Genomic DNA, 18816 nt, shown 5'->3' with positions numbered 1-18816 from the left:
CAGACCACATGGTTTGGTGACACCTACAAAGATGTACTCCTGTGAGTTTAAGAGCAAGTGACACAGCTGTCCAATGAGTAATCAATCACAGCAGGGTTTCTTACAACAGACCAAAGCTTATTTATACAAGTGGAACTTATTTTCTCACACTTTTAAAGGAATGTGAACTTACATAAGGACAATTTATACTACCAAGGGAATTCTAATTAGAAAACCTTCACTGTGCTAACAAAAAAGCCCTGCAATGTGTTTTATTGTCTCTCAGTAACATAAGTGGAAAAGACAAATTTGGATTACCGCTAATGCAAAGTGGGGTTTTTAAAGCAACTCTAGAAATGAAGGTTGTGTCTTTTCCCCTTGTTTTTTTGTTTAGCATTGCTGTCACACCTGAATTTTAACTTAAGGCAGCTAAAGTCAGCTAAGCTAAAAAACCTAAGCTACGAAGCTTAGCCTACTATCAAAAAACCCTTAGATTTTGTCAGAAAACTTATGCTTGCATACTCAAATAGTTCAAAAGAACAGGATGGATGAAACATAATAGGAAGCAAAACCAGTTGCTGAATGTAAAGCAGATCCTGTATTTGATTTGTATGCTTAAAACACATAAGCCAAAAGAAAGAAGAAAAAAAAAAAAAAAAGAAAAAAAGTTTCTTTCCCCTCACGCTTTCCTATACCACTTCTGGAAATATTCAACTCCCAGAGCCATTCCTATGTTCAGTTCCATATGGTGTCAATACAGCCATCCACATTTCATGCGTAAACCAGCATGACCTCCAGACGAGGCAATTGAACAGAATTAGCCACAACTAATTGAAAGTCGTCCTGTTTACTTTAAAGTCTTTATCTCAATCTGCTTTGGAAATGTAATAGAAAATTAATACGACTAATACAGAAGATCTTTGAGTGACAAGAGATTAAAAACAAATGTGAGAAGTCCCTCAGCTATCCTCAGGCTTTTAGAAAGCTCCCATAATTTATGCTTTGCCCATAAAAGTTTGTCGCCGAAAGTAGATTTTCTACAGATGCCACTTCAGCACGCGCGGCTGCGGCTCCAGCGATCCCGCGCCACCGCGCCGCGCGGGGCCAGCTCCGGGGTCACCCGAACCAGCACAGCCAACACCGTCGGGGAACGAGGACGAAGCGCTGCACAAAGAAAACCCAGCGCAGTTTTCCCGACACGCAATTCAGCATTAACTTGATGATGACTGCACGCTTTCCAAGAAAGTCATCCGAACTTTTTTCCTCCCTCGCTCACAACACCGCACGGCGCTCCCGGGCCCGGTTTCAGTCCGGGCGCTACCGCCACCGCCCCGCGGGGCCGCAGCCCGCCCGGGGCCGCTGTCCCGCTGCGGCCGCCCCCGCTGACAGCTGGGCCGCCGGCCCCCGGCGCTGCCCCCGCCCGCCCCGCGCCCCTCGCCGCCGGCACCTCCCGCCTCGCTGCGCCACGGAACCCGCGCTCCCCCCGCACAGCCCGCCCGCGGGCGGCACCGCGGCCCCCGCCGGGCACCTCGGCCCCCAGGGGCGGCCGGCACCCCCGGCCCCCCGCCGCCCCAGTACTCACAGCTGCACCGCCCCCCGCGGCAGCCGCTGGGGCAGCCGGCTCGGCTCCAGGCGGCTGCAGGCGACGAGGTGCCCGGCGCAGCGGCAGGGCGCGGGGCAGCGGGCGGCGGCGCGGCCCCACAGCAGCAGCGGCGGCAGCAGCAGCAGCGCCAGGAGGGCGGCGGGAGCCGCGCGGGGCCGGCGGGGCATGGCGGGCTCGGGGCCGCCGCGCTCCCGTCCCTGGCGCTGCCTCACTGACGGAGCGGGGTGCGGCGCGACCTCCCGCCTCTCAGCGCGGGTGGCGGCTCCCGCTCATGCCCCGGAGCCGCCGCCAAGGGGGGAAGGCGGGGGCGGGGGGGTGTAGAAAAAAAGCGGAGGCAGCAAGCGGGATGGGGGTCCGCAGCGCCGCCGGCCGCCAGCCACTCCGCAAACTTTCCGCCGCCTCAGCCCGCCTCCGCGCGGCCGGGGGAGCCCCGAGCGCGGCCCGCCCCGCCGCAGCCCCCTCCCCCAGCCATGTGACAGCCGCAACCCCCGCCCGCCCCGCCGCGGTCGGGGGCGGCCGGCCGGCCTGGCCCTACGGGGCCGGGGCAGCATGTGGGACGGTGGGCCGGGGCGCGGGCGAGCTGGCGTCGCGCCCCGCAGCTGCCGGGCCGCCGCGGTGCCACCCCGGGCCCGCTGCCCGCTGCCGGGGGGGCGGACGATGGCCGCCCTCGGAGCACGGCGGGTGCACGTGTGGGCCCTTGCCGCCTTCCCCGGCCGCGGTGGGGGGGCGGCAACGGGCAGCGGGCCCGGCGGGCCGCAGCCTCGGGCCCCGGAGCCCTGAGCGTCGCCCGCGGCCTGCGCGCCGGGGCCCTGCCCGTGCGGGGTTTCCCTTCACTGCCGCGGCCGTCGGGGCAATCCAGAAGCCGCTCCAGGTTCCCAGCCAAGCCTGGGGTCACTGGCATGTAAAAGGTGAGTTGAGGTTAACTCCTGCCTTCCGGGTCCTGCGCGGCTAGTCCAGACACCGTAATTAAGCCCATTATGTTCCCCACAGGATCCCAGTTCCAGAGGTTCAGGGAAGTGGGCAGGGCGTACAGATTCCACATCTCTGAGGTAATCTGTGTAATTTAAGTAAATACCTATTGTTCAAGTTCCATATGTAAACCCAGACCCTGCAATGGATTCAATTACTGTAGGCTTCGCATACCCCGCTCTGCCTCGGCAGACACTGGGCTGCGCACAGACCCTGGGCTTTCCTTCCCACCTCCGTGTAAGGTTCACCATGAAACTTACAGATTCCAAGGTTCACCATGAAACTTACAGATTCCAAGGTTCACCATGAAACTTACACATTCCAAGGTTCACCATGAAACTTACATGTTCCTTGTAGACATCCTAGGTGCTGGGAACCTGGAGCTCCGCTATCAAGATCTGTAAGCCTGAAACTTTGTCCCTGTTTTTGTTGTTCCCGTATGTATCTTGGGACACAGGTTAAATTAAAATTTTAGTCAGGAATCACGGATTTGCAAGCCAAGCAGGCAAGTCCTGAGTTGACTACAAACTTCCACGTGCCCCAGTCAAGGTGACTGTTTCAGGTGCGTAGGGTGTGCTAGAGCGGTGTGATGTGTTGTCAGCTTGTGCTGCAGTGACCACTGGTGCTCCTTAAGGAAATTCCTGTGGGAAAGCAAACACTGCAGGTACACACTTTTTTTTCTACACATCAAACAAGCAAAGAAACAAAATGCAGGCTAAAATTTAATTATTTTATATTTACAGGTTACTCTCATTTATTTGTTGTAAATGAAAACTGCCTCAGCAGCATCGGCTGTCATAGTTGTTCAGTTTCTTTGCAGCTGCCTTCTTCCTTTCAAAAACGTTAGGGTGACATTAGATCAACAAAGCCTGTGAAACAATGAACTGTTCTAAACAGCCGGTAGGGCAGTGCCAAATTCAGATTTTCAAAGCTATCCATCATTAGCCTTACCTGTTCCCATTGAAGTCAGTGGGAAAGTTCCTTCTGTTTCAGAAGTGCCAGCATTTGTTCTTGACAATGTTGTGTTCATATTTAGGTAAAATATGCCATACCTGCTACTTTAGTGAAGTGACCAAAAATTCAAGAGGAAGACCTTCATGTTTATATTGCTTCAGAGAATTATCGAGCACCTCACTAAAATTAAAATGGATTTAAAGTAACTAAGCCTTGTACTACAGTTCCCAAAGTGCACAGCAAAGGGCCTCTTATTTGGGAAAAGTGAGCTTGTCTTGTCTCCAGTGTTGGCAAAGGCAGTGATTCACGAGAGAGTGGCAACAGTCATTAAGTTGTCGGTTTTAACATCCAAGGGAAAGAAAAAATGGAAAAAAAGTATTTTGAACTTACTTTATCGTAGCAATCAATAATACACATGCTGCATATGTGAACTATGGAACAAGACAGAATCTAGAAAAAGAAAGAAAAAAGGAGGTGAAAATGTTGAAAAGGGCAAGAACTGGTTTTTGTAATTCTGAAAACCACTCATGCAGTCATGGGATATTGTGCCCTTAGAAAAACCTAATGCATATTTAGTGCTAATAATACATGAGCCTGTTTTAAATTAAGCAAGGTAAATCAATTCAGAAAATTAATCCATTTGTCTTTGCAGCTTCTTTTCTCAAAATACTCGATAAAACGTTTTAAAATGGATTATACTATGAATTCTAAAATGCTTGTATGCTGTACTTTAGAGCCCATGACAGAAAGTCTTTCTTCCCATGGGGAGATTTGCTCTTTTCAGAAGTCTCAGGGACTGATTCTGTACCTGATATGAACGCTGGAAGCCCCCAAGCCCAGGGGTCTGTCTTTTCATGTTTAGTTTTAGGTTGGGAGTGCACCATGACTGTACATAAGCAAATACAAATGTGTCCTTCACATGTCTGGCTGGACTATATTTGCCCTAAGTGTATATCAGAATGAGAGGTGTCATGTTCCTCCATCCTATTGTCTCTGCATGTAGCAAGGGATTTCTGCCGACCCTTGTTTGGCATCAGCATGTATCAGTGTACATGCATATTCAACAGGATTAAGGGACTGATTTGACTGAAATCCATAAAAAATAATAACACCACCACCCCCCCACTTTAGTTCTGAGTTGGAATAATTCCCCATCCAGTTTTCCATGTAGCTGTGCAAGGAAGAGGACTTATTCATAGTGGTTATGCAAAGGCAGGCCCTTTTCCGTGGCAGTCTGAATATAGGTCAGCCTGAGGGGATGATGTTGAGGAGGGGGAAGCGGTGGCTGCAGAGGAAAATTCTCATAAAACTAGACCCTCAAGCTCTCTCCTTGGCTAATGAGATTAGTTTCCTTCACAAAACTGGGGAGCATAGTAGTCTGGGTGACTTGGGAGTGGAGGAAGGGAGTTGGCATAGTGAACTGTAGACCCTTCACTGGGATGTTGTGTGTTGACTAATGTTGTCTTTTTCAGTCCCTGATTATTTTAAATCAGATAAACAGGCGTTTACAGATTCAAGTCCAAACATATGCTGTTTAAAATATGCATTCACTTTAGGCAAAAGACACACCCAGAAGCTGTCTAAGTATGATTTTTCTACATATCATTAATGCATTGAAATCAGGCACTGCTTTCAAGTAACCTACCTCCAGAAAAGGTCAGCCTTAAATCAGGCTGGTTTTGGCAGATCATTGAAAGTAATTTACCTATTGGTAAGTTAAGCAAAACCAAATTAAGATACTATACATTTTCTGTTCTGAGTAAAAATTAGAACATCTTTTATAACATTAATAACTTCAACATTTTGTTTAATCTAAATTAAGGGGGTTTAGTCAGTTTTTAAAGGATTCTCAAGCTACTACAAGAGAAAATTACATATAGATATATGTATTTATGTGTAGTTATATCTGCAGGATTTATATCAGAAGGTCCAAAGAAATGAAGTTACATCTGCTGAATTATTATGTCCATTAAGTCCACCCTGGGAATTAAGAGTCTCCTTATGTATTCCTGGATCACCAGGTAATCCAAATCTGTGTCTAGTATGCATTTCAGATTTTCTACTTTTCATGGGTAAATAAAACGATTTAGGTAGTGTTCAGCAGCAAAAAAGAGAAGCAAAGCAGAACAACATTGCTTGTGCCCTGACACATCTCAGTTCTGATAGAGTGAGAGAGAAATCAAGGGCCCATCTATCCACTTTCCTGTCAGTAAATTGCCCGATAGGAGTACTGGCAGAATTAATGTTCTGCTTAGTTATTCCTAAACTTCCCCAATTCCATTTCTAGTCAAAGAAGCTATTTAGGACTATCTGGGAGAAGGAAATGAGGAGTTCATCCTCTCAAGATCATCACTCCCTATTGCAAGTTCCCCAATTTAATCCATTAAAGAAGAAAAAAAAAAAAGGCTAATAAAACTTTGTCTAAAGCCACAGCTGGAGAGAAAGATGGACCAGTGAGACCCATCTTGCTTAGAAAAACAGAAGTGGAGCAGGACATGGTTTTTGTGGAAGCTGCTTGCATACATGAAATAGCTTGCAGTAGGCAATAGGTTTTGCCTCAGACAGCGATCTGAAAGTTACTAGAGGGCCCCACAAAAAGTCCCTATTGGATGCAGAAGACCCTTTTCACTTCTTTACTTTGTGTGTGTGTAAACAAAAATTTGATCCAATATAATGGAATGTTTTTCATGGAAATTAATCTAAATGCAAAGGTTTCCCACCCTCCTTCTGCCCATTGTGTATAGCAGTTGTTATTACTTTTAGTTTATAATAGCACTAAGACTTCATGACCATTGCAATTTCACTTGCGTTAGAGTAAAGCAATGAAATGTTCTTAAATAATTTCTTAGTAATTGTGAATCTCCTGCTAGTGTGTCATAAGTCCATGGTGAATATCCTAAGGTGCATACAGCAATTTAATTTTGGTAGTAATTATACTTAACTTTATGTGATCCAACACTGAAACCATGAAAATCAAATTATGCATAATTTGAATGCACTGATTACAACCAGAAAAAACATATGAATTCTTTCTGAAAACTTTGCCTAGGGCAGAAAACGTTCAGCTTTTATAGAATTCTTCCAAACAGTGAATGTTTGCCTCCATTACAAATAAACTTAAACATCCTAAGGCAATCCACATTAGTGACAATTGTTAATGTCTTCAAGTCATGTCCTGCATGGGGCTAAGTGGGAAGTTAAGTGCATGATTGGACGGACAATTAAACAATCAACATCTACAGTGATGTAACTTCAAAGAGGAAAAAAGAAGAGTTAGCTTTATGTCATTAAGGAACGCTCAAGTTCAAATGTTGTCAATTTGAATAAAAATAAGTAGATGTATTTTCAGCATGGTGCTACTGTAATAAAACACCTGCCAGGTCTGTTCTACTCGTTGTTTTAGTTTGTTGGGTTTTTTAAAATAAGTATATGTTTCGTGGTAAGAAGGATCAAGAAGTGGCCAGAAAGGGAATCCAAAAGAGATGCTCTGTCAAGCCTAGCGGTGGCTCTCCCAGACAATAATGTCTTCAGTTCTTCCCTCCTCCCCTTCCTTAGCGTGGGGGTGCTACTGCACGTAGAGCTTGAACACATGTTCCACACCGGCAACAGGGGTGGAAGTTTCTGCAAAAGGGTGGTCCGGGTGCTTAGAAGATATATCTACTTAAATCGTCACAGGCAGATGTGATAACTTTTTTGTCTGTTTTGCAGCCCCCCATGTTAAGAATTCACCACGGTTAGGTGTGTAGCTCTCATTGAAGTCAGTGGCTCAAAGGATCTCACAGTGAGAAATCAATTGGAGTTAGGGCCTAAATCTTTGAAGAATTAAGGTCTGATTGGCTGTTCTGGGGGGGGGGGAACAAGCTGCAGCTGGGACTCATCTTGTGTAATTTTAGCAATTTGGAAGTTTGGTATCTAAAGCAGTTGTCTTGGTTTCTTCTATAGTCAGTTGAGGAAGACGTATCCAGACAGTGATTACTACCTTTCTAAAATAAGCAATCAAGGCATTTGGAATGAATCAACCTCTGGAGGATTTTCTCTGTTGACTAGAAAGAGTCTTATACCTAGTTTAAACTAGACCCTGGGTTTTTAGACGGTTCCCACTATGTGCCTTCAAACATACACATTAAATAGCTAAATAGACTAATATGTAAGGGTATTTCTCAAACTTTTTCTATCATAGATACCTTAAATGTCATTGTAACAGTAATAAGCAAAATTTCTCACAAATATGAATTATTGTAGGTTTTAGTTTTATTGCACTGCCTTAATAGTTTGCTTTGTTGTTGGCTGATACAATAAATTGTGTTAAGGATTTATTAGCAGGTTAAATCTTATCAGATTTAGTAAAACAAAAGGGAAGTGCTGTGCTTAAGTATCAGGTACAGATACAAAATCAGGACCTGTAAAAGGATCTAGTAGTGCATCACAAACTAAATAAATATATGTCAACAATGAAACATCAAAGAAGGTATTTTGGGGTATATCAGTTGGGATTTTCTATGTGAGAGAAAGAAATAACGTGCTGGTGCTGAGTACTATATCCCATTTTGGGGGTCGGATATAAAAGGAGAGGAGTGGTGAGGAATGGAGTGGAGAGGGCTACAGAAAGCTGATAACAGGCTCAGGAGGACCCAGTGTACTAGTTCTAACAAAACAAATACTCAGTGTCACAGCACAGCAAGCAGCACTTGAGATTTTGCATAAAGCTGTCTCACTGCCGTCATTGGGAAACCAGTAAGTCATAGCAGACTGTAATGTTGTCTGGACTTGCTCCCCCTTTGTGCTGTCTGCTGCCTGTTGCTTTCCCAATTATTTTATAAAACAAAATAAACAAGCACTGTCCCAGTAAGAAATTGGCCAAACACACATTGCATCACTTCCACAACTGCTCAAGTGGTTACTTGCAATAGCTGTGTTTGCCAATAAAGTCTGGTTTTCTGAGCCAGAGCATCAAAGAGCAGGATGGATCAGGCATCAGCAAACACAGCCTACTGATGGGGCTGGGCTGGGCACCAGCTATAGCCCAGCCTGAGTTGCAACAAACACCAGTGCTGTGCACCAGCTGGCCAGATTGGTGAACAATGGTCTGCAACATGGTCTTTGTATTAATCTTGTTAATATGGAATTGGGAGAAACTGCAAGGGATACTAGTATGAACCCTGTTCATGGCTCTGCCACTGTTTGGGAATTCTATACAAGCAAAACTTGTGTGGCTTCTTTTACATCTTTCTTTTTCTTTTCCACATCTTTTTCTGTGGCTTCTTTTACATCTTTCACATTCAGGCAACACAGTTTGGGAATCCTCTGAAATGCAGATGTCACCTTCCATTTGCTACCCACTAACACTGGGTGGTTGAGGTTTGTCCATTTCTTAATGGCCATGGCACTTCTTTTGCCTCTCAGGGACTTTGTCGAGTGGGTTTTCTGCTAGGGTAAGCTATGAGAGCCATCAACACACATTTCCATGAATATTGTCCGGTGTGAAGTTTTTCCTTTGTTGTTTTCCCTCCCAGGTTTGCAGCCTAGTCATTGCGCCTTCCACTGGCCTCTCTACACTCTCCGATCTATCAAAGGAAATATTTAGCAGTGCAGAGTGTTGTACGTGTTAAATCTTGAAATACTTCTCTGGTTGTGTGCTGTCATCTCCAAACAAGAAACTTCTGGTTCAGGGACTCTCCTTGCAGTTGTGTTCTCTATTGCTGTTGCAGCTTACGGAGAGGAAATAAACAGGATAAAAGGGTGCAATGCTTTAGCATTGCTACAAGGCAAGTAGCTCAGTGTATGGTTCTCTTTGGACTGTACCGACCTTAGTAGTAGAAAAAGCAACCTACCAGAGAGATGCCAAGAAGTGTCAGCATCCTACCACATCCTAGGTGGAAAGGAAGGCACAGTGCCTTGGCCCACATGTACAGTGTCAAAATCAAAGCAGTGCTACCACATACATGGTCAGGCTGGGCACAAGTCTGGCAGCCATGATTAAGAAACCATGGTTTTCACTGAATGGTAGATACTGGATAATTCAGTTATCCTTTGAGTGATTTATAATCAGAAAAGTCTCCATAATGTTGGCTAAGCTACTTCTATAGTATGAATTCCCCCCTCCCCCCTTTTTTTTTGAGCTGGGAGGGGGAAGCTAGAAACTAAAATAAATAGGAAGAAGTTTGCTGATCATTTTAAACTCTGATAAAATTACATCTTATTTTAATCATAATGAAAAAAAAATCTGCCACTAATATACCACGTTATCCACAGTAATATTTTTTCATTCTGATTTTTTGTTAGAAAAAACCTGCTAAGCACAAAATTACTTTCCTAGAATTTTGATAAAATCACACATACACTCACCGAGTACTACATGTGAGTAATATTTTAGTTATGCCACTGATGTCACTGAGATGGAATTAAAAGTGCTGAAATTTTCATTGATGGATATTTCACGGCAGCTGTGAGCAATGTGTTTCTCAGTGACTGTTATTCTCCCAGAGCAATGTTAAACCCTTGGACTTGTATCTTATTAGTAAAATAATACAATTAAAAAATAATATCAAAAGAGATCTAGCCAGGAAGCTTAGCCCTGTGTATATTTCAGTTTGTATATAATCTCCTCAATTATAAATAAATGTGCTTTTTACATATATATATGGCTGCATGTCATAAAAAATAAACCATGAAGTATGATAAAATAAAACCAGTAAGAAGAGGGTATTCAAAGTTAAAACTAAACCCATAATCTCTTACATGGCTTTTGAATGTATGTTGTTGTCTAAAAAATGGCAACAGTTAAATATGAAGTGATAGGCTTTTTTTGAATTTTAAGTATAGCTGCCTGACTTCTTTTGCATTTTAAATATCTTAAACTTTAATGTTTTCCAAATACTTCATTATCTGATTTATTTTCTTAAACATATTTTCAAGTTAAGTATATATTTAATTATAAAATACTTTAGACCAGCTCACAGAAATGAATAATTCTACCAAAGAGGCTACAGCTGACTATTTTGCAAATGCAAACAATCTTTTGTTGTTGTCATCATTATTTAGTGTTGTACACTGATCTGCAGAGCTGTAACAGACTATTGCAAAAAGCCCTGATACAGAAGATAATTTAAGCATCTATTTAAGAAAGTTTGGGCACAGAATGGAAAGCCCACTGTGGTGAGAACCCTTTTTGACCAGAACCCCTTCATGTATTAGGATCTGAGCGTGCAGACATTGGGTAAAGCAGACTTGACTACAGTTGGTGGGAAAGTCATTATACCTGCAAGCATTCTGTAAGCATGAGTGGCCCAAAGCTGTCTCTAGTCTTACTCCTTCAGCAAATCAGAATTGCCTGAATAGCCTTTAGCCTGTGGCCTAAGGGCTTTTCCATACCCACAGGCAGCTATCCAAGTGGGGAGGATGAGGGAGTGCAGCAGAATATCCCTGTGAAGGATTCCTCACACTGTTTTCTTAAGCAGCAGTGGCTTTGGATTTTCCCATCCAGCACACTGCCTGCTCAGACCTGCCCCTACCACCCTTTCCGTGGTGTGAGCACAGCTGCTTTTGTTGCCTTACAGGAAGCCAGATCGTGATTTTTTGTTGGAGTTATTTTTAACCTGGCTCTGTTCATTTGTTTGGTTTGTCATTTGGCCCCACAAATGATGCTGTGTGCCATAACATGAACGAGGGAATAAGGCGCAAGGCATTAGGGGTCCTGGGTACACCCTAAGCTGTTGCCACTGAAAACAACATATCAAAAAAATTGAGGCCTGAAGAAGCTCATTTAATGTGGTGGTTAATCTAGGGTTTGGGCAGTGAGTCTGAGATTAGCAATGTCACAGTCCCTTGAATTTAAAATCTGTCTCTCTTCAAATGCATTCAGTATTTTTTCCATAGATAATCTTTGTGCTTGAAACTCCCCTGGCTCAAAGGTTGTCTCCCTCCACTGGTTTAACTTTATCCTGGATCATCATGGATCTATCTGTGGTTCAAACAAAACTAGTATAAGATCCTAAAGATAGCATTAAGCATCATACTGTCCAGTTTGGCAGCATACAGTCACATATTCACACTTGATCTGGCTCCCCTGAGCACTTCCATTTACTCCAGTAATGCTTAGGTCTGGTATTAATGATCATGGAACCTGCAGTACCAGAAAAACAAGCTCATTTTCATAAGCCTCACAGACATTTGTATTGCCAGTAAAAAACGTATAAGGGGCTCAAAAATTGAAAATTAGTTGAAAGCAAACCAGACACTATGCACCAGTGCTTCTGTGTTAAGTTCTTCCATTTCTAGAGTTGTAGAAGCTTGTCTGAAGCCACAAAGTTTGCATGTATGGTACAATTATTTAATGTACGTGTTTTTATCCTGTTTTTTTTTATTTAAATTGTGTGCAGTTAATGCTCAGAACACCCATTTTTATATTGTGCCTGCAAATTCATATATACACACATTTATATATACATATACACACAAATATATTTTATATGTACTGTAACTTTTTGCACACATGATATTTAACTTCATGTGCTCCGCGCATTTTTGTCAGGACGAGTACGGTAGATTCCAAACACAGCTGGTACAGCCTTCAACTGAGACTTATCTATGGCAGCCTCAGGCTCAGCAGCCTGGCAGGAAAACCTGCAAATCCTGCTGCACCCCACATACTTCTGTCACTTGCAGTGCTGATAGAAACATCCTCTCTGCTGGGGCGTTAGAAGTTCCCAGATGAGGAAACTTTGCTTCACTCTTTCAAACTCACCAAACTGTTACAGAACTGCAATTTTGATCTCTTTGATGCTAAACTTGGAATATTTGTTATTGCTACACATACAGTAAATAAACATCAATAAAAGGTGATGACACTGAAGCTAATGGTTGTTTTATTGCATGCCCTTAAAGAGGCTGTCATTTCTCCCCATCAGAATAATGCTGTTCTGTCCCGTAGTAAATAGCACAGTGCTATCTCATAGTGGCTAACAGTGACCTTAAATACAGTCCTACAGCTCCCACCGATTTGGTGAATTATTCTGCGAACATATTTGGTCCATTCCAGGAAAAGAAGTAGAGCACTCAATACACTGCATCACGAAATCTGATTTATTTGGTTTTTTTTAATTGATCTGTCACAGATCAGGTTTTCAGCTGGAAACTTCAGGAAAGACCAGCAAAGGGTCTGAAGAGACATTGGAAAAAAATGTCCTGCAGGATGTGAGACTTGTATTCCTTGTTTTCATTTGTGGTCTCAAAGAATTTGTGTTATGTATGTTTATAATTGATAAAGACTTCAAACACAAGAGAGGACAGCAAATAACAAGTGTAACCTGGAGATATTTGAAATAGAGACAAGAGATAATTTAGGCCTCTGTTCTGCAGTTATACACATGCTTAATTTTAGGAGTGTAAGTGCTCTTTTTAATTCCAGATCAAAAGTCACACAAAGGCATGGGAGTGGTGTTTTCTGAAGGAGGTTAATCGTACAAAAATCAATCTATATAGTGAGTTTTATTCTGAAAGTTAGTTTGCAATAAAGGAGAATACTCTGAAGATAAGAAAATTAGCACCGAAGTAGGTGTACAAGTGAAAGATCAGGGAAGTACACTTCTGAGCTTACCACACAGCTAACAAAAGACTCCATCCTATTTCACCCAGCAGGACTTTTGACATTTTCCTTTCATTAAATTCGTATGAAGAGGTGGTTGTGACAAGCCATTTAAAAGTTAAGAAGCCTTTGCAAATAATTATGTTTACTTGTAAGAAAGAGGCAGAGTATTCCTATGTGACATGGAATAACAATTATAACTGGGCTTTTAAAAAGGTATTTATCTGCTATTTATTTGCTTTTTGAGGTTGCCTTTGACCGAGAGATCGTAAGAGGCTTTCAGGGGCCGTTTCCAATGCATAGTACTAATTAGAGCTCCAAAGAGCAGGCCTATTAGCGCTTACTTTTGTAAAGTGCGAGACAATTTGAGATGCTGAATGCTCTCGGTCATTTGTCATTTTGGGGCATTACGGAGCCCGCGGGTGTTAGGAATATCCGAGCTCTAGCACAAAGCGGCTGTCGCGGTCCGTGTGGGTGTCGTCGGGGGGCGATAGGCGCCCGGCCGCGCTCTCATGGAAGTCCCTGGGATGTTTGTTGCCTGCTGCTGGGAGAATAAGAAAACCCCCTGAATAAAGCGTTCAGCCAGACAGTATAGGTAGAGAATAAATGTGTTACTAAGCACTTTTTCCATTCTGAAAATAATTATGTTTGTACAATTAACCACACTTCAGTTATTAATCACTTTTGATTTTTCAAATTCCATTATCATATACCAGCAAGTAAAGACATTCCCTTTACTTGGGAAGACTTACTCAAGGGTCTTCACTATTTAAAAGCTGATTAATCAGCATATTAAAGGACACTAATCCTTCTAGAAAGCCTCTTGGTAATTAATTACTTTTTCAGACCGTCATTGGCAGCTTCAAGTCATTTTATTCCTCTGAGCTCCCTGCACCAAAAAGCTTTGGGTATGTGAAATGTTTGCACCTTTTCACATTAGCTGAAAGAGGTAATAAAGATGTGTTTTAACTAAACAAATGGGAGACCTGTTGTGAAGGCTTAAGATGTTTATCACCTAAGAAAGAAAATAAAAAAGGTCTTCTAACACTTCTCTTTAGATGTTACTTCAATTTTAAATTAATTTCGGAAGACTGCAAAATACTGGAAGAGAATAGAAAGAGGAAATTAAACCTAGAAATTTTTTTAAGTCAATGGGTTGATTGTCACTGTAAGGATTTTAGAATCTGTGAACTTGTAAAAAAACTTTTTTTTCTCCTTAAGGGATAGAGCAAACTGGAATAAAAACAACTGCATTTACATACTGAAGGGAGGCATGATAAAACCAGTTGCACTTGAGGACTGCAAGGGCTTGACCCCCGTAGGTTTAAAAGGAACCTCTAGTAAGAGTTACTGAGGGAAAATAATTGTTATGGAAACCAATCTTATCTCTGGTTGTGCTGGTGGGAAATTGCCAAATAATCCGTTACTCAAATGTTTTGCTTTCCACCATTCTACCACTAAAAGGGGAGGACCTTGTTTAGGGGAACAAGGTTTTGCATTTAAATAATGAGAAGAGAACACACAAACTTTTGGTAATAGAATCTTAAAAAAAAAAAAAAAAAACAAAAAAACCAACCAAACAGCACCACCAGTTCAATGGAAATAACGGGTATCGGTAAGGAACTTGCAGTGCTTCAGTTTAAACTGGTTTATTTCCTTGTTTCTCAGCCAAATATTCCATTAATCAGACAGAAGATGATTCCAGGGAAAAGAATGGAAAACAGGTTGTAAATCCTTGAGTCTGAAGGATGAATTGTGAATAGGCAGATGCCCATTTGCTTCACGCAGGTTTTGTGAACGCTCAGACTTTTGAAAGGATGGAACTCATGCAAGGACTAAGGACCATGTGCTTTAGAGACAGTCATTTCACAGGAAACTTGTCAAAGCTGAACAAAATAGATGTAAATCCTCCACCAAACATTTTTTTTTTCCTTCTTAATGAAATAAACAAGAAAAGTAACTTTCTTTGCTGTTTCTGAGTTGAAATTCAGTAACTAAAGTGCTAGTACATATATTTTCAAACTAAACAAGACCTATTCGCCAAGTGTGATAATTTTCAAGCCAAGACAAGTCAAACGTATAAAACAGCTTGAAAAAAGGGCTTCATAGTGGATGCAAACCTAATTACAGATACTCTATTGCCTCTCCAAAATAAACATATAATAAAATAATAAGTAATAAATATGTAGTAATTACCCCATACCTGCATATAATAAATCAGGTATTTCAGTGCAGTGACTGATGGCGGTCTCTGGGAATCATGTAGCCTGTGGAGGTGTAAGTTTGTTTCTGAAATAATTTTGTCAAATGTCAATAGCAATAAAAGGTTGTGCTTTGTGTTTAGACATAGGTACGTATTTTGAGATTCTTTGATTCACAAGAATGAGGAAAGCTAGTGTCCAGCTTAGAGCCTGTTCACTGTGTTCAGTGTAGTCCCTGCAACATGGCCACGCAAGCTGGCTGCCACATGCTAAGATCCCCCAGCAGCTCTGGGTTGCAGCCAGGTAGAGTGGCAGCAAAGTTATCTGTGCTCCAGGCTTTGAAGCAGGCATTACCTCTTCCTTGGATTTTACAGTGGAAATATGTGGGGTCAGTAGGGGAGGCTGCTGTGGCTAGCAGGTGGGCTCCCTCTCCTTCTGCTTTCCATCTCTAAAACTTCTGTTATCCAAAGGCAGGAGCTTCCACAGAGTGAAGAGACGAGGTCATGGAGAGGCTATAGATATCTGTAGACAGATCCAATAGGTCTCAGTTCTCTCCCTTACATAAGCAGAAAAGACTGTCTTAGCCTCAGGCAAAAATATGTTATAAATTGATCAAAATTTTATGTACAGAAAAGTAAAATCTGCATTTTCAAAATAATTTTGAAAGGGAACTACTGATATCCTCCTTCTCCTCCCTCCCTCCCTCTCTCCCTCCCTCTCTTAAAAACCTTTAAAAAAAAAAGCAGCACATACTTAGAAGTGATGTATAGAACGAAGTCACTCTCTGAAAAAAGGCAGAGAGTTTATCTCTGCTTTAAGATAAGTAAGGACATTGTTCCACATATATTTTCTAGATTATGAATCTGATGAATGCAGCTTCCATTCAGTCATGCAAGAAGGACCTCAGTACAGAGTTCTAGTAAGTAAAAACTCAGTTTCCAACTGTGCCATTGACTTCAAATATACCTTTGAATAAGTGATTTAGGCCCATAGAAGCAGTCAGGTACTATAAATTAAAATTAAATTCCTAATCCCAAACTACTGTTATAAAAATCCTGCCTAGGTTTTGGTTACTGGAATTCCTTGGTGCACGCTGCACACTGCTTGCAGCAGCATGCTAAGAACCGGTACTTATTTTGTAACCAGTTAATTCACCAAGCAAGGATTCGGAGATTCTTAAAGAACACTTTCTTGTAGACAAACATCTGCAGCCAACATTTGAAAAACTTATGGTGACTTTCTTAACCATTTCCCTGCATCTGTTGACATTTTCTTCATTGATTTCCACATTTGGTTGCTGTAAATCTACCTCAGTGTAATGTAAATCCTAATACACATATAAACAATTGACTCTGTTTCTTGAGGAATACTCTCACACTCTTTGTTTTCACCTTTGGATGAAGAAGAAAAAGCGCTTGCTGCCTCCAACATGACCATCGCAACTGTCTTGAGAATCTCATGGACAGACCCAGAAACATCCTCTTGTAGCACTAATGTAAAGTATGAGGTCTGGATTGGAGGTGTTTCCAAGGTGCTGTTTTTGGAGCATGCACGTCTTAATGCTGATCCTTTTTCAGAGAAAATATAAACAGTCCTCATTGCATACTTTTTATTACATATCCCCACGGAATTAGTATGAGCTCAGCATGTACTTCTTGAACAGCTTTGTGGCAAGGAAACCACCCTCCACAGTTTAGGAAGCAACTAAAGAACAGTTCTGGGCTGTATCCCTCCATTTCAGTTGTACATATAAGTTCACTTCATAACTACTGTGTGTTTTTTGTGAAAGCCTTTTGTGACTTGCTGGGGCCAGATAGCAGTGGTGTGCAGATGTTCTAGGAAGCTATCCTTTCCCTTCATGCCATCATGGTTTTACTAGACTTCTCTATCTGTTTGTTTGGATCCCATTTAATGTAGCCTCTGGCTTGCTCTTGATGTTGTTTGCTGTTATCTGATGTTGTTTGCCAGTCTTGCAGAAAAATCAAAAGCATTGAGTGTCACCAGTCATTGAGATTCTTGTTACACTCAGATCCTGGCCTTGGCCTAGCTACATATGAGAAGACCAGTCACTGGTAACCCTTCGTTGCTTGCCTTGCCTACTGCAGGGCAATCTGCCATGTGACTCCCATGTTCTCTGTTCCAGTGCAGCTTGGGCTTCCGCATTCCCCCATTCCTTAAAGGCTGTACCCAGATCTGCTGGCCTTGCATCTTTGGATCATTATCATCCCCCATCATTTACTGTTTTTTTGTTCTGTCATTCATTCTTCTGCTAGAGTGTATAAGGAAAACATTGTTCTTTGATGAGTTTGATAACCACTGTGACACTCCAGGTTGTCTTGCAACCCTGTCTTTATTTGCTTTCAAAGCACCTATTAGATGATAGTTTGTGCCTAATTTCCCAATTGACACTGACTGATTTGTGTTCAACTGCAGGGCATGGAGGCCTGTTGTCTCAACAAGTCAGGTTTGCTACATTTTTTTCAAAGATCAAAAAGAGAGTCTGCCTGAATTTGTGTGTAAGCTGAGAATCAGTCCATACAAGTAGAAATTATGATAGGGAAGTGCAAAGAAGCAGTAAGAAACTCTTGGTCAGCGAGGTGTTAATGGTCTCAACACAATCAGAGGAACCCATTGACAGGCTTTATAAGCAACACAGACTTTTTCACCAGTGCCATTAGTTTTGCCCTCCATCCGGTCCACTTCCTAGAAAATGGAGTACTAATCTGTTGCTATCTTGTAGTTTCTGTAACTTTTAATCATGAAAAGATCTATTATAGATCTCCTAGTTCTGTTGACTGCTGGACTGTGAATATTTTTTCATAGATCTTAGCATGCTACTGATTTAGCATTTCTGCTTGTAAAGTAGCTGTTCACCCAGTTCATCTCAGGCATACCTCTTTCTCCACATGCGATGAATGCATTTGTGTCAACTTCCAGATACTCTGGAACTACTGCTTTATACCTGCCTTTTTAAACAAAACTGTCTTGTAGCTTTGTGTGTAATAAAGACTAACTTCCTGAGGCGTTTGCTCCTCGAGACATGGCTAGCTCTGGAGTATGAAATTTTCTACTGTCTGCCATTCTCAACACTTTCAAAAGAGAAACAAAATTATTGCATTTTGCATATATATTCTGTTTTATAGAGCTGGAAGAATACTTGTCTCCAGAAGGCATGCTTTGATGTGTATCTCTTGTCATTAGTAATGCTGTTAGTGAGTTGTTCCTTATCCCTGCAGCATAACGCTAATGTTTCAGTAATGAGAACTGTGCTTAGTCTTGCAGTATGCAGTGCTCTCTTTTTGATGGTTACTGGTGATGAGACCACCTATCCCACTAACTAAACTCTTTCCAGAAAACATGACCTTGGGTTTTCATTCGGTGCTAATGGTGCGCCAGGCAGTGCAGTTCTAGCTGTCCTGTAGGGATTGTGTACACTGGGACTAACACTTTGCTTATGTTCCGTTCTTATGCCTCTGTCTGCTTTTACACTGCATAAAAAACTGCCTGAAGGATACATTGATTTCTCA

The 18816-nt window shown here is 42.2% G+C and overlaps 1 protein-coding gene across 1 annotated transcript in view; it reads right to left on the bottom strand.

The window, feature by feature from the left end:
- Positions 1–2013, bottom strand: part of LRIG3 (leucine rich repeats and immunoglobulin like domains 3) — a 43754-nt gene extending 41741 nt beyond the window's left edge. Inside the window, exon 1 of the mRNA XM_037390418.1 lies at positions 1562–2013. Within this exon, the coding sequence (XP_037246315.1) occupies positions 1562–1749 (188 nt within the window). The 5' untranslated portion in view covers positions 1750–2013. The remainder of the gene's footprint in view (positions 1–1561) is intronic.
- Positions 2014–18816: the final 16803 nt, after the last annotated feature.

Source organism: Falco rusticolus, chromosome 5 (genome assembly GCF_015220075.1).
Source record: "Falco rusticolus isolate bFalRus1 chromosome 5, bFalRus1.pri, whole genome shotgun sequence".
Lineage (NCBI taxonomy): Eukaryota > Metazoa > Chordata > Aves > Falconiformes > Falconidae > Falco > Falco rusticolus.
The sequence above is the reverse complement of the archived record's forward strand: the minus strand, read 5'-3'. Positions and strand labels throughout refer to the sequence as shown.